This window comes from Sinocyclocheilus anshuiensis, unplaced genomic scaffold (assembly GCF_001515605.1).
Source record: "Sinocyclocheilus anshuiensis isolate Anshui unplaced genomic scaffold, SAMN03320099.WGS_v1.1 scaffold51, whole genome shotgun sequence".
NCBI lineage: Eukaryota > Metazoa > Chordata > Actinopteri > Cypriniformes > Cyprinidae > Sinocyclocheilus > Sinocyclocheilus anshuiensis.
The window spans coordinates 5,569,004-5,582,669 of NW_015548296.1; the positions used below are offsets into that span (position 1 = coordinate 5,569,004).

At 35.6% G+C, this 13,666-nt stretch overlaps 1 protein-coding gene across 1 annotated transcript in view; it reads right to left on the reverse strand.

Annotated features, from left to right (window-relative positions):
• Nucleotides 1-1,027: 1,027 nt before the first annotated feature.
• The window catches only part of LOC107655968 (WD repeat-containing protein 18), a 63,026-nt gene continuing 50,387 nt past the window's right edge, over nt 1,028-13,666 (reverse strand). Inside the window, 3 exon segments of the mRNA XM_074186887.1 lie at nt 1,028-1,613; nt 6,058-6,126; nt 11,867-12,033. Of these exon segments, the coding sequence (XP_074042988.1) occupies nt 1,485-1,613; nt 6,058-6,126; nt 11,867-12,033 (365 nt within the window). The 3' untranslated portion in view covers nt 1,028-1,484.

Genomic DNA, 13,666 nt, shown 5'->3' on the forward strand with positions numbered 1-13,666 from the left:
GCGGAGGAAGCCCGATCGAAGTGTCATTTGAACAAGAACACGGTGTGAGGCTGTACGAACACGGCTAATCTGATCTCTCTGGCTAACTTCAAATTACAAGACGATGACTTCGCTGACAGCTGCTGGATGTACAGCAGGAGAATGACCTCATGTTTGAGGTTTCACTGAAGACAAAGCTCAGAATGAAGATTTCTGATAAAGTCTACAAGAGTTTGAATTCTCCATCATTTAATTTTGATAAAATTAACAGGATACTACTGTAAATGCTCACACATTATTTAATGCATTTGTTTAGTGCAGGAAAAAAACATTTTATTTGGAATGTTTTTTAAATGCTTGCTTTAAAAATGCTTTTAGCATTAGCAATTTCTGACACTGTTCAACCCTGTTACGCTCTGACATTTTCCCCTCAAATTGTTATATATTAATGTGTGATTTACATTTTACGAAGCACTCCAAAACTGTAACTGCAATACTGTATCAAAATAAGTATATCACTTCCAAATTTACAGTGACAGAGTTGCACTTAAAGGTTAGTAACAATAAATGAATAAACAACTACAATTTGTAAGAATTCTTTATTTGCATTTCTGTTCAACCCTGTTATGCTGTGACATTTTCTCCTTAAAAATTATTTAAATGTGATGGAATATTATTGTATATTAATTGAGTTTTACATTTTACAAAGCACAACAAAACCGAGTGATACTGCAGTTATCTAGCCAACAAGTATATAATTTATATAATTTTCTTGACAGGGCTGAACTAAAGTAGCATTTAAAGGTTAGTAACAATAATAATTTTAAAAAAATAACGCAATTTGTGAGAAAATTCTTAATTTGTCTTTCTTTTCAATCATGTTATACTCTGACATTTTCAGGAAATAAGGAAATGTTATGGAATATTATTCTATATAAATTGTGTGATTTACATTTTACAAAACACACTAAAACAGAGAAATACTGCAATTACCAATCAAATTATCAGTATATAATTCCCAAATCTACCGTGATGGGGTTAAAGTCAAGTTCTCAAAGGTTGGTAACAATAAATAAAAATAATTTTTAGGTAGATGCATCATCCGTAATTGTCTTTTATTAGTATTTTTAATCTTTTTAAAGATCTGTGCCTTACGTGCTGGTTGGAATGAGAATAAAGAGGCTGAAAAATGATTCAAATGTCACACGTGTGAATTTTTTGGCAACTTTTTTTTTTAATGAAGTGTACAGGTCAAAATTATTTTGAATAAAAAACACCAAATAATTAAAGTTTATGCCTACAATAATACAGAAAGTAAATGTCACCACATAAACACACTACCAATATACCTCCGGATCCTTGTGCTTATTTTGACAAGGATGTGAAAAAAAATCTTGCCCTTAGGACATAAAAATAGGGCAGAAAAGAACAGTCCATTTTTATGCATTTTTCTCTCGTTCTGATCCGACTGTTCTGCCGGAGGACCTCTGCAGCTGGAAGCTCTTCTAGTTGGGTTTGGTCAGGAGCTGAGTGGAGAACTCATACAGATCTTTATTGATCTTCTTCAGGGTCTTCACCTCCTCCTCCAGTTCAGACACTCGAACTTTAGTGTTCTCCCCATCACCAAACACACTCTGACAGAGAACAGAGCCACACTTATCACATCGTTCCAACACTTTTAACCTATGAATCTTCATGACTTTTACATGACCTTTCCAGTCGTTCACAATTACACATACGTATTCTTATAGATTATTTTCTAGTAATTATTGGGCCAGATATTCACTTGTATGTGAGGCACAAACTTCAGAATTAATAGATTTAAACAAACATATTGTTGGACAAATGTCTCCAATAATACTCTCAATCGACAAAAATTAGAACACTACAGACATTTCCATGATTGTTCCATGACCTTTGTGACAGGAATGACCACAGCTTATCTTATCTTATGTTATATATTATATTTAGTGCTGTCAAATGATTAATCGCAATTAATCGCATCCAAAATAAAAGTTTTTGTTTACATAATATATGTGTGTGTACTGTGTATATTTATTATGTATATATAAATACACACACATGCATGTATACATTTAAGAAAAACATGTTACATTTTTATAATCGCAATTAATCATGATTTGACAGCACTAATTATATTATATTATTTTTGTGATGGAGCAACTACAGCTCATTATTATATTAGTACAGCAGTTTGTCTCATATGCTTAGGTTGTAAAAGCATGACTATAAAATCAATTTGTGTTTGTTTTAAAGAACTTGGTAAAGAGTATATTATTTTCTGTGGTTATTGACAAAATGTCCCAGATGTCGATTGCGCTTAACTTGTACTGAACCCGGAACATTCCTTTAATCTAAACGAGCTAAGCATATATAAACTAGAAGATGAGCTGTGTAAATGAGGAGGTGAGGTTATTTCATATAGAAAAAAAACCCTGCACCTGCGTCTAAGAATTCAAGTTTCATCATAGATTTTCGCTGAGGTCATCAAATCCCGTTTTAGAACATCCTTAATCTAGCGGAGAAAATATTGACATTCCCTTTGTGCTCGATTCCCCCCATGCAGGCACATTTCCCCCAGATTAAGTCGGGAGGGATTGTAAAAAAAAAATATCTCCTGCTCTCCAGTTATATATTTATTTACATACATCTCCTGAATAAACACAGCGGGCTCTGAGCTCGCCGGCAGGATCCAACTCCCTTTTGAGTGAGTGAAACTAATCCACTTAATGGTCCTGCCAGAGCCGGACTCACTTTAAAAGCGTCAGGAGATCCATGAGGAAGAGGGAACAACCTCTATGGTGACCTGAACGCGTTCGGAGGCGGATAACGGCAACAAACCCCAAAACACCCGTCGGTCCCTCCAGATGGACGGGATTGCGGGGACCATCTGGCCTCACTGTACTTTGACATTTTAAAGAGGCTAAAATAATGTATTTGGACAGAGTTATGAGGTACGCAGCTTGTGCTTTGCCTGTATTTAATTCCCTGAACAGCTGATGTTCAATAGGCCAGAAGTATACAGACACCCCCTCTTAATTAAGGAGGCTCATAAAATCAAGAATACAACAATTGGTCTCACATTTTCAGTAGAATGGGGTACTGAAGGCCCTCTTCTACTCTAAATGCTTGAGCTGAGAGAAAATAAACTCTTAGGCTTTATGTGTTAATCAGTTCAGCTTCAAGCCCAGTCTGATGGCTCTGACTCTGACAGACGTGTGCAAGTGGCTCATTTCCTGCAGGAAGAAGCGAGTGAGATGCTCTATATGAAAGATTGTAGTATTGTATCGATCGCCTCTGTAAATCACAGCGTGCTGCGGTAAATATTTTGTATAGCTGACTTGTCCCAGGAAACCCTTTCCCAACACTCTGCTGTCTGTTCTCACATTATCAATTCATTTAAGTATTTATTCATTCATTCCTCAGTGAATGTAAGCCTATGTGATATTTGCTCATTTTACAGTCTACCAGTCGAATCGGAAGGTAGATCACGTCAAAAATTAAAGGTGGGTGATTTCAGAGAGCAAGCTAGCTTTAAAAGCATAAGATTCCACCCTCCCTGCAAATCGCTCTCCAAAGCCACGCCTCCCCCAAAACACGTGATCGTGAGATGGCGTTGGTGGAGGGTTAAATGCAATGCTATCAGATTACCTCATGTCTCATTCACTGGTGAGAAAACATTACAGTACAAAGCGTATAATATTACAATAACGCTTTTCATTCTTGCTCGGTATGCAATGTCTATTATCATGTCTGTGCGAACAGGGCATGTGGAGGCAGGCAAATATATACGTTGACAAGCAGCTTATTGTAGCCCTCTGACTGAGGGATATGATTGGACAAACATTTAACGATCCTACGCCTTCCACAGACGATATAAATACATTTAGTCCACTTAACTTGGTGATTGCTATCGGAATGTGAAGAGACTTTCAACCAGCATAACAAAAAATGGTTTTGAACCAAAACACCTACCCTGCCTGGTTGGCTGCCTTGGTTGCCTTAAAGCCACGTATTATTAGGGATGCACCAGCACATCAGCCAATAATCTGTGTCGACTGATAAAAGCAATGATGATGTACTTATATGGAAAAGGTTTTAAGCCAGTGTTGCCAGGTCCATGGTTTGTCCCTTCACCAAACATTATTTCTAGTGCACCTCCTGTCCAGTAATCGCAAAGAGCTTTGTTCTTTGTTACAAGAGACAAACACTGCATCTGAAATCACATACTGTCTGAATAGGTACTACATTTGAATTTGAACTTTGAGACAGTTAAAAAAAAGTATATTGTAGTATGAATATGGGTAGTATGAAGGAAATTCAGACGTATTACATCTACCATGTTGTTACTATCATGTGCTATTTATAAATATTCATGCTATTCATAAATTCTCTCCCGTGGCCTCATGGGATAATAAAGAATCCTTTGACTGTGCACTTTAGAATCCAGGCGGAAGCAGTAGATCATCCGGGTACTTTTCACGTACTGTTTTTTGCCTACTATGAATTCGGACATCCTACTCGTTTGACATACTGTTTTTCCGCATACTAAGAATTCGTATATACTACTATTTAAGCATACAGTTTTTCGTATACTATGAATTCGAACATACTACTCTTTTGACAAACTGTTTTTCCCATACTATGAATTCGGACATACTACTCTTTTGGCATACTGTTTTTTTTGTATACTATGAATTTGGACATACTCATTTGAAATACTGTTTTTCCGCACACTATAAATTCGGACATACTACTCTTCTGACATACTGTTTTTCCACATATTATGAATTCGAACATACTACTCTTTTGACAAACTGTTTTTCCCATACTATGAATTCAGACATACTACTCTTTTGGCATACTTTTTTCCCACATATGAATTCGAACATACTACTCTTTTGACAAACTGTTTTTCCCATACTATGAATTCAGACATACTACTCTTTTGGCATACTGTTTTTTTTGCATATGATGAATTCAGACATACTATTCTTTCAGCATACTGTTTTCCGCATACTATATAGTAGGCAAGTATTCGATTTTGGACGCAGTGAAAGTCTCAATGCTCTAATTTTGACAACTTTATCACAAAATTCAAGCAATAAATGCCCTTTTGACATTCATAAATGTAGCATGACAGATTGCTGTAGTGCCTTAGGAACGTGAGTCCCTTCCCCTTTACTACTAGTTACGGCACAAAATAAACACGAATAAACTTCAGAGGATATGTGGAAAGATAAAGTAAAACTAACTGAAATGTATCCTCTCTCATGTAATCACTCGATCAGTGTTTCAACATCAGGAAGACGTCAATAAAACAGCTTGTAATCAATGTCACTTAACATTGCATTAACAATAACAGGAAAGTTATCCAGTGTTCACAGTTGGTTATTTAGCCTTAAAAAACACTAGAGCGAGCTTATTTACTGATAATTATATATGTATGTTTGAATAAATCTGACATAAGAAGTTTCTATGAAAACTACCTTACGTGCAACTGAGATCTATGCAAACATTTCTGTTTTTATTTGACTGCGATTATTATATCTGAACATAAATAGCAGTTGAATACAGTAGTTTGGTCTCTGTTGTTAATTTTAACCTCTATTATTATAGCAACATACCAAATGAGTGGCTTCCCTGTATAGTTTACAGCATTAGGTGAGAGAAATTTTTTTCCCTTATCGTTATCAGTTTTCTGAATAATCGGTATAGGCAGAGAAATGTAGTACTGGTTATCATAGCAAAGAACCTTAATTTGCTGAACATTTCATTTAAACAATATTTGATCACAATTTATATGAAAAGGTTGTGTTAATTACCCAGATGGGCATAGTTGTTAGCCATCTTAAAATGGCAATTTGATTACTCTGCCTGGCTGAGCACTAGTCCACACTACTCGTGACAAGTGCTCCATCTCCACTCTCTTCACGCTGATCATCAAAAAAATCTAAGCCAACAGGCTACAAACCATCTCTGCCTTAAAAACCTTGCTAAAATTCAGCTCACAGTAACGACTGACTCACAACAGCAGCGGTGAACTTCCCCGCTTACCTTGTCAGTGACAGCACACATCAGAGAGTAGAGCTCGTCTGCCTTCTCCAAATATGTCCCCTCTGGCTCCTGAGAGTGTGAAAAGACAAAGAAAAACACTTTAAACATCAACATAATAGCATGTTAAGCTACAATAATGATCGATTGTGCAAATAAGGTGTTTGTGTGTAGCATTTCCCATGACACATGTGTCCTGAAGTGGCTGTGCCGACCGTGAGAGGGTCAATTACAAACAAGGTCTAATCATGGCTGTCTCCTGCAGGCTGATCACCGCTGACAGTGAATAAGTGGCTGGGGGTTTGTGGAGGGGATGACGTTGTTCCAAGGGTCCAACGAGATTATTAAGGCTGACAATGAAAATCTCAGCAAGGTCAATCTCTTTTTAACAGCCATTCCCAGATCCTGCCATCTTACTCTGCTGATTTACGGACCATCAGTGCCCGTCTGTGGGAATTTACTGTTCCTGCCTCGATGGATACAGTAAAGCTGCTGATTTCACAGAAACATGAGTAAAGCAGGTGCTGCTGCTCAGCATAGTAGTTTGAATGTGCTCACAAAAACACCCACAGACACTCACAAATTTGAAATATTGTACTCGTAATATTGTACATAATTGTACATAATTTCCTTAATGTGGAGGCTTTTCTTACACTACCATTCAAAAGTATGTGCTCAGTACGATTTTGTTTTTTTGTTTTTATTTGAAATAAATACTTTAAACCAATCAATAATATTAATACTATAAAGAAAGGGCAAAATAAACTGATCAAAAGTGACTGTAAAGACATTTATAATGTTAAAAAAAAAATTGCTGTTTCAAATAAAAGCTGTTCTTTTGAACATTCTATCAATAATCTTGAAAAAATGAATCACGGTTCCCTTAAAAACAGTAAGCAGCACAGCACAAACATAAATGAAATGTAATATAAAGTACAAGTGAAATAAACCATTTTCATATTTATTGTGTTAAAATTATCAATTTTGTCCCAGAACTGTAACATAACTTCCCCCACAACAATTCTTTTGATCAAAATTAAGAACAAGTTTTATTAAAAGTAGGACACATAAAGTGCACATAAATCTGTAAAATTAGTCTACCATTTTATTTTTGAAAATGTTAATGTAATTTCCACTAGCACCTTTTCCACCACAGAATGATATCGCTAAACTCCAACGTACATTTTTTCTCTGTTTTCAGCTCATAAGCATTTTTATTGTAATACAGAGAGAGCACATGTGCAAGGTTGCCAGGTTGGAAACATCAAGTAAACCACTGGACATAAGATTTAAACTCTTGAAATCTGGCAACCGCAACCAGGAAAGCTTGTGGAGGCTTGTTACCAATGCAAAATAACACAAATGGCAAATTAAAATGAAATGTTTTCAGGATAAATAAACAGCTGGCAAATATCACAGACGATTACGCTTAATAAAAAAACTGCTTCAGAATTAGCTATGAAAGCAGAGCGGTCGACCTCTGCAGCTCTGGCAGCAACCTTTAGCCCACCACCATGAGCTGCCAAATTCAGGGCCAAATAAGAGCTTTCATATCTTTATGCAAAGTTAAGGGCCGTAACCCACTGTCCTCAAGCTCCACTCCATTAGCACAGAGCAGAGCAGACCTGAGCTCCTCCAGGATGGCAACAGGTCTGATGGAAACCCATCTTACCGCTGACCTCCATCTGAATAGTCAGCCACGCTGCTAATAGACTTCCCCCTTGAGTCGCGATTATTTAGAGCGTCGAGTGGTTCAATTCAGGCCGGATTTCGCAGTGTACCCCTCCCAGCGGGGTCGTCGCTTCACCTTCCGAGCGAATAACAGAAACAATTCCGTAAGAGAAATTAATTTTCTCAGAGCAGCTTTAATTTACACGCCGTGTGGAATGCCAATCATGCCGAATGTGTGATGTTGGGTGCAGCCTCTGGGTCGCAGTTATTTTTGCTTCCTGGTAGAAGTATTAATGCACTTATCAAAACATTTGTTTTAGGATCCCTCTCACTGTGCAGAGGTGAAAGAAGCGTGTTTTCCAGATAGCATGTGCTCTCCCAGAGGCTGGAAGATTAGCCGCTCTGTAAATAAGCTAAGGGGGAGGGGGAGGAAGAGGAAAACAGCAGATATGCAGAAAGAAGGAAAGATAAAAAAAAAGGTTGGACCCACTGAGCAGGTGGTGGGCAAATGTAAGACTTTATAAGCATTTCATTTTTAGGTCTGTAATTGATTTTGACATGGAGGCAATTACGGTCAGGCCGCTAACGGCTGTAAACATTCATCACGTTTGAACTCTGCTGTTGGTGAGGAGGCAGATCCATATGTGCAACTTGCATTAAACACCTTTGACCTAATCGTATCACCAACATGCAGCTGTGACACCTTATACAAGTGTCAACATCTGCATTAAAGGAAAAGGAACCACCTGATTATGCATTTGAGGATGGCTGGATATTCATGATGGATTTGCAACGATTTTGTTGTCAATATTATTTATTTATTTATTTATAAGATGTATTTAGCAACATTTAGGTTATGATGAGTTATGACATACTGAGTAAAAATGACAAGAACAGTAAATCGCTCAATAGCATGCATGTAGAAAATACATTTTCATTTTATATAGATGTGCAACAGTAGGGTTTTGGAAGTAAAAGTGCCTTTCATTTTCTCAATAGAGAAATTGATTTTGAACAATAACTGAAAAACATTTAAAGACAGACAGACCTACTGTGAGCTCCGAGGCTGTTAATCAATGGTATATTCTTCTGTTGAGGCCATCATCAACCTCTGTTTTAAATAATCATATTTAACAGCTCAATCCCTTGTGAAAAACTACATTACCCATGATGCTAGGGGTGGGTGATATTTTGGTCAATGACCAAAATTTTATATCACAATATGAGTAATTTTATTTCACGGTAACGATATGTGACCCTGGACGACAAAACCAGTCATAAGTGTAAATTTTTCGAAATTGAGATTTATACACCATCTGAAAGCTGAATAAATAAGCTTTCCATTGATGTATGGTTTGTTAGGATTGGACAATATTTGGGCTGAGATACAACTATTTGAAAATCTGGAATCTGAAGTCCTTAGCAATGCATATTACTAATCAAAAATGAAGTTTTGATATATTTACGGCAGGTAATTTACAAAATATCTTCATGGAACATGATCTTTACTTAATATCCTTATGGTTTTTGGCATAAAAGAAAAATTGACAATTTTGACCCATACAATGTACTTTTGATCAAAATCTATTGCTACAAATATACCAGTGCTACTTATGACTGGTTTTGTGCTCAAGAGTTATTTTTGCTTTAAATAAGGTCTTCATGATATCAAAATGTTGATACAATAGATATTTCATAATTCTTGTCACCAGTGTCAATACCACAAAAAAACATACTAGCTAAAAACAAAAAAAACTTAAGCTCGCTGAAGGCAAGTAGACAGTCAGCGATTAAATAAGAATAAGAAACTAATTACAAGCAATAGGACATAAACTACAGTAGAACAAATAATTGAGAAATGCTACATACGTTGTATAAAGTAATCAAAGTTATAAAAACGTGTTCTTTTCTGTGTAAATTAAATATTTCTTATTAAAGTTACAAAAGTGTTGTAGTCAAGAGCACTGAGAGATTTTCTCTCTTTTGTTTACCATGAATTACTTTAAGAGCCGGATCCAATATACTGTTACACATGTTTTCTTTCTCAGCTGTTTGCTTTCACTTAAGACCTAAATTACTGTGTTTACAAGGATACTTGCAAAGACGGGTATTTTGACACATACAAGTGTGTGTATTTAACCGTTCAAGGCCTATAAAGCTGCAAAAATAACTCTGTTAAATACTCTATGAGCACCGTTTTCACGTGCGCACGCCTCTCTGACAGCACTCAGAAACAAGCAAAATTAGTTCTCTTTTGCTGCTGATTGCATTTCAATGGCTTAAAATCAGTTGTTTTTAAACCAAAATGCTTAAAAAATGTATGCAAACGATATAGCACAGCAATGGCATGTGAGCGTGTAACTGCAATAGAGATGATTGTCAAATTTCTACCGGTTAATCATGTCTACCAGTATATCACCCACCCCTACATGATGCTGTACAGAAAATCCCACCAATCAGAGAGTCACAGCAGGAAAAAGAGCAGCAAATGAGTGCTGCGCTCCGTCCACTCCCATAAAGCATTGTAAATGACGTACAGTGGGTACGGAAAGTATTCAGACCCCCTTAAATTTTTCACTCTTTGTTATATTGCAGCCATTTGCTAAAATCATTTAAGTACATTTTTTTTCCTCAGTCAGTCTTCCCACGCTCTCAAAACACTTAATATTTGAATCTATATCTCATCATTTTATATTTCTCGATTGTTTTTAATTTGATTGTCATTCGTGGGATTTTACCTTTGTGTTTTTGTCCAATTTTCAAATACTTTTTTGTTTCCAATCAAAGTTTGTAATGTTGTGATTCTTGTCGTAGCTGGTTGGTTTGGTTCAGGACGTATAATGCTTTAACAAAGACTTTTTAAATCCCTTTGGGGAAAAAAAATACTTCCAGAACCAACACTGCTGAAAAAGTGGGCGGGCACTAATGGAACCTATATTTCTTCATTGAATCAAGACAAGAAAGATTTTAAATATGTGACCCTGGACCACAAAACCAGTCATAAGGGTCATTTTTCTGAAATTGAGATCTATACAATATCTGAAAGCTGAATAAATAAGCTTTCCATTGATGTTAGGATAGGACAATATTTGGCCGAGATACAACTATTTGAAAATCTGGAATCTGAGGGTGCAAAAAAATATTGAGAAAATCGCCTTTAAAGCTGTCCAAATGAAGTTCTTAGCAATGAATATTACTAATGATAAATGCATTTTTGAAATATTTATGGTAGGAAATTTACTAAATATCTTCATGGAACACGATCTTTACTTAATGTCCTAATTATTTTTGGCATAAAAGAAAAATTTATAATTTTGACCCATACAATGTATTTTTGGCTATTGCTACAAATATCCCCGTGCTACTTATGACTAGTTTTTTGCTCCAGGGTCACATAAATAATAGAAGATATGTTATACACTACCATTGAAAAGTTTGGAAATAAAGAAACCGATACATTCAGTTTCTGATTTAAATTTTTGTAGCAAAAACATGTTTATGCTAATTTCTGTAAATCATTTCAAACTGCTACAAGAAAACAATTACGTTTCAAGAATTACAATTACGCATATAACTGTAAATGATCAAATATAATGTTAAAATCTTCCTGTGCTTATTACGTGAGTAAAAGTGCAAGAAACATCCTTGTTTACTTATACTTCGAAATGTGCATTTAAAGAACAAAACCAGAGAAAGAATAATCCTTTGAAACTATTAAAATAGACAATATCAATATACATATAAAAAAAACATCAAATGACTGAAAACATAGATAAATAATATATTATATACTATCAAATATTCTGGCTATATTGTTCAGTCCTAGTATACAGCAAGTCCTTCATTATGTCAGATTTATAAAAGCATAGCTTTTTTTAAATAAGAATGTTTTTTGCTTCCGCATCTTCTGCAAGACATTTATATGTAAATGACCTCTGGCTTTGGCTAAACCTTTGCATGTGACCTTTTGCATTTCTCAGGGAAGGCCAAGTAGCTGCATACCAAATATGAATTGATAAGTAAATGTAACACTGTTGCTCTAAATGAGCAATTGTGACATCTCATAAAAATTCTCAGTGGACCTTATCCTATTTTCCATGATATGTGCCCTTTAAATTGTAAGCGATGTTTCAGATGTTACCTGTGTGTTGGCTCTCAGTTTCAGACACATGCCTCCGGAGCCCGTGCCGTCACCCTGCTCAGAGGGGTTCAGGTGGCGACTGAACCGTGGCAGCGGGACGGCTGGATGACTGTCAGCAAGGAACATGTTGGCAGGTGCTGGTATGATAACAGCATTGGTCACGGGACCTGTTGGAGAGACGAGATGGATTAAAATATCAGTTCTCTATGAAAACTGTAGCAGTTTAGTAAAGCTTTGTGAATATTGAAAACTTGGAAGGAAAACAGTCCATTTTAACACAAACCGTTTCCTCAGTCAAAATAAGTAATATAGCAAAATAACTTCATAAAAAAATAATATCGGCGAAATAGTGCTCCATCGTTATTTGGTGTAACAGATATATTTATGTAAAAGTAAACAACATACTCCAACCTGTACTTATTAAAATATATAAAAGAAATCATACTAAATTTTTAATAATATTTTAAATTATTTAAGACAAATGGGACAAACCTAGTGGTTTGACGGATAGGTGCAAGTATTGGTAAAGATTTAAAAATGACAATTAATTAATATTTTGGCTCTTTTAATGTCATCTAATAATAATTCTAAATATTCTTGACAATATTTTTTGTTATATCAACTATTCCTACACTGAATGACATTAGTGAGTGTTTTCTGTAAATCATGGTAAAAATGTATGAGTCTATGTTTTTTGCTACAAATAAATAAATGAAATTAAACAGGACACATAGTAAGTAGCAATAATAACAATATATTAAGAAATGAAGGATCATGTTACACCGAAGATTGAAGTAATGACTGCTTTCTATTGTAATATATTTTAAAATGTCATTTATTTCTGTGATGACAAAGCTGAATTTTCAACTGTAATAAAATTTCACAATATTACTGTTTTTAATGTATTTTTTTATCAAACAAATGGAGTCTTGGTGAGCAAACGAGACTTCCAAAAACATATATACTGTATATATATATATATATATATATATATGTATATCTATTTCCTGCGTCGTGTGTAGGGTTGGGTATCGTTTGGATTTTTTACGATACCGGTGCCAAATCGATACTTTTAAAACTGTACCGGTGCCTAAACGGTGCCTGAACCGATACTTATATTTTTTTTCTTTCCCAAAATAGGAAGGAATGGTCAATAGCATTATAAACACATGTAATGTCTATTTCATTTATTATGGACACCAGAGGGCAACCTTGTGCAGAAACTCCACATATGCATCACAGAAGTAACAGAATTCATGACATTCTAATAAATCTCTTATATGGACAAAGGCATTGCTATCTCTGTAACGGAGTAAACAGAAGATATAAATGTGAGTAGACAGAAGATACAAACGTTTTGAATGATAAAACTTGCAATGAGAAGCATTTCTAAACCTGCTGTCCAACAAAAGAGAACACTATAACGGTTTTACTCCACAACTGCTTCCTTTTGTGATCTGATGTGGCTTCTTGTCACAGAATGAGGCAGAAAATATGTTCTATACTGTAAAAAGACTGTTGATTAGCAATGGATTATAAATATACTTAATTATGATGAAAATACCAAAGATGGCTTGAATAACACAGATAAACTATACATTGTCGCAGTCGAGTGTTTATTGTCTTTGTTTTATCATTCAAAACGTTTATATGTTCTGGTTACTCAGTTACAGCTATAATAGCAATGCCTTTGTCCATATAAGGGATTTCCTGGAGGGTCATGAGATCTCTACTTCTGTGACTGGATATGTGGATTTTCTGTGCGAGGGCGCCCTCTGGCGTCCAGTATGAATGAAACGG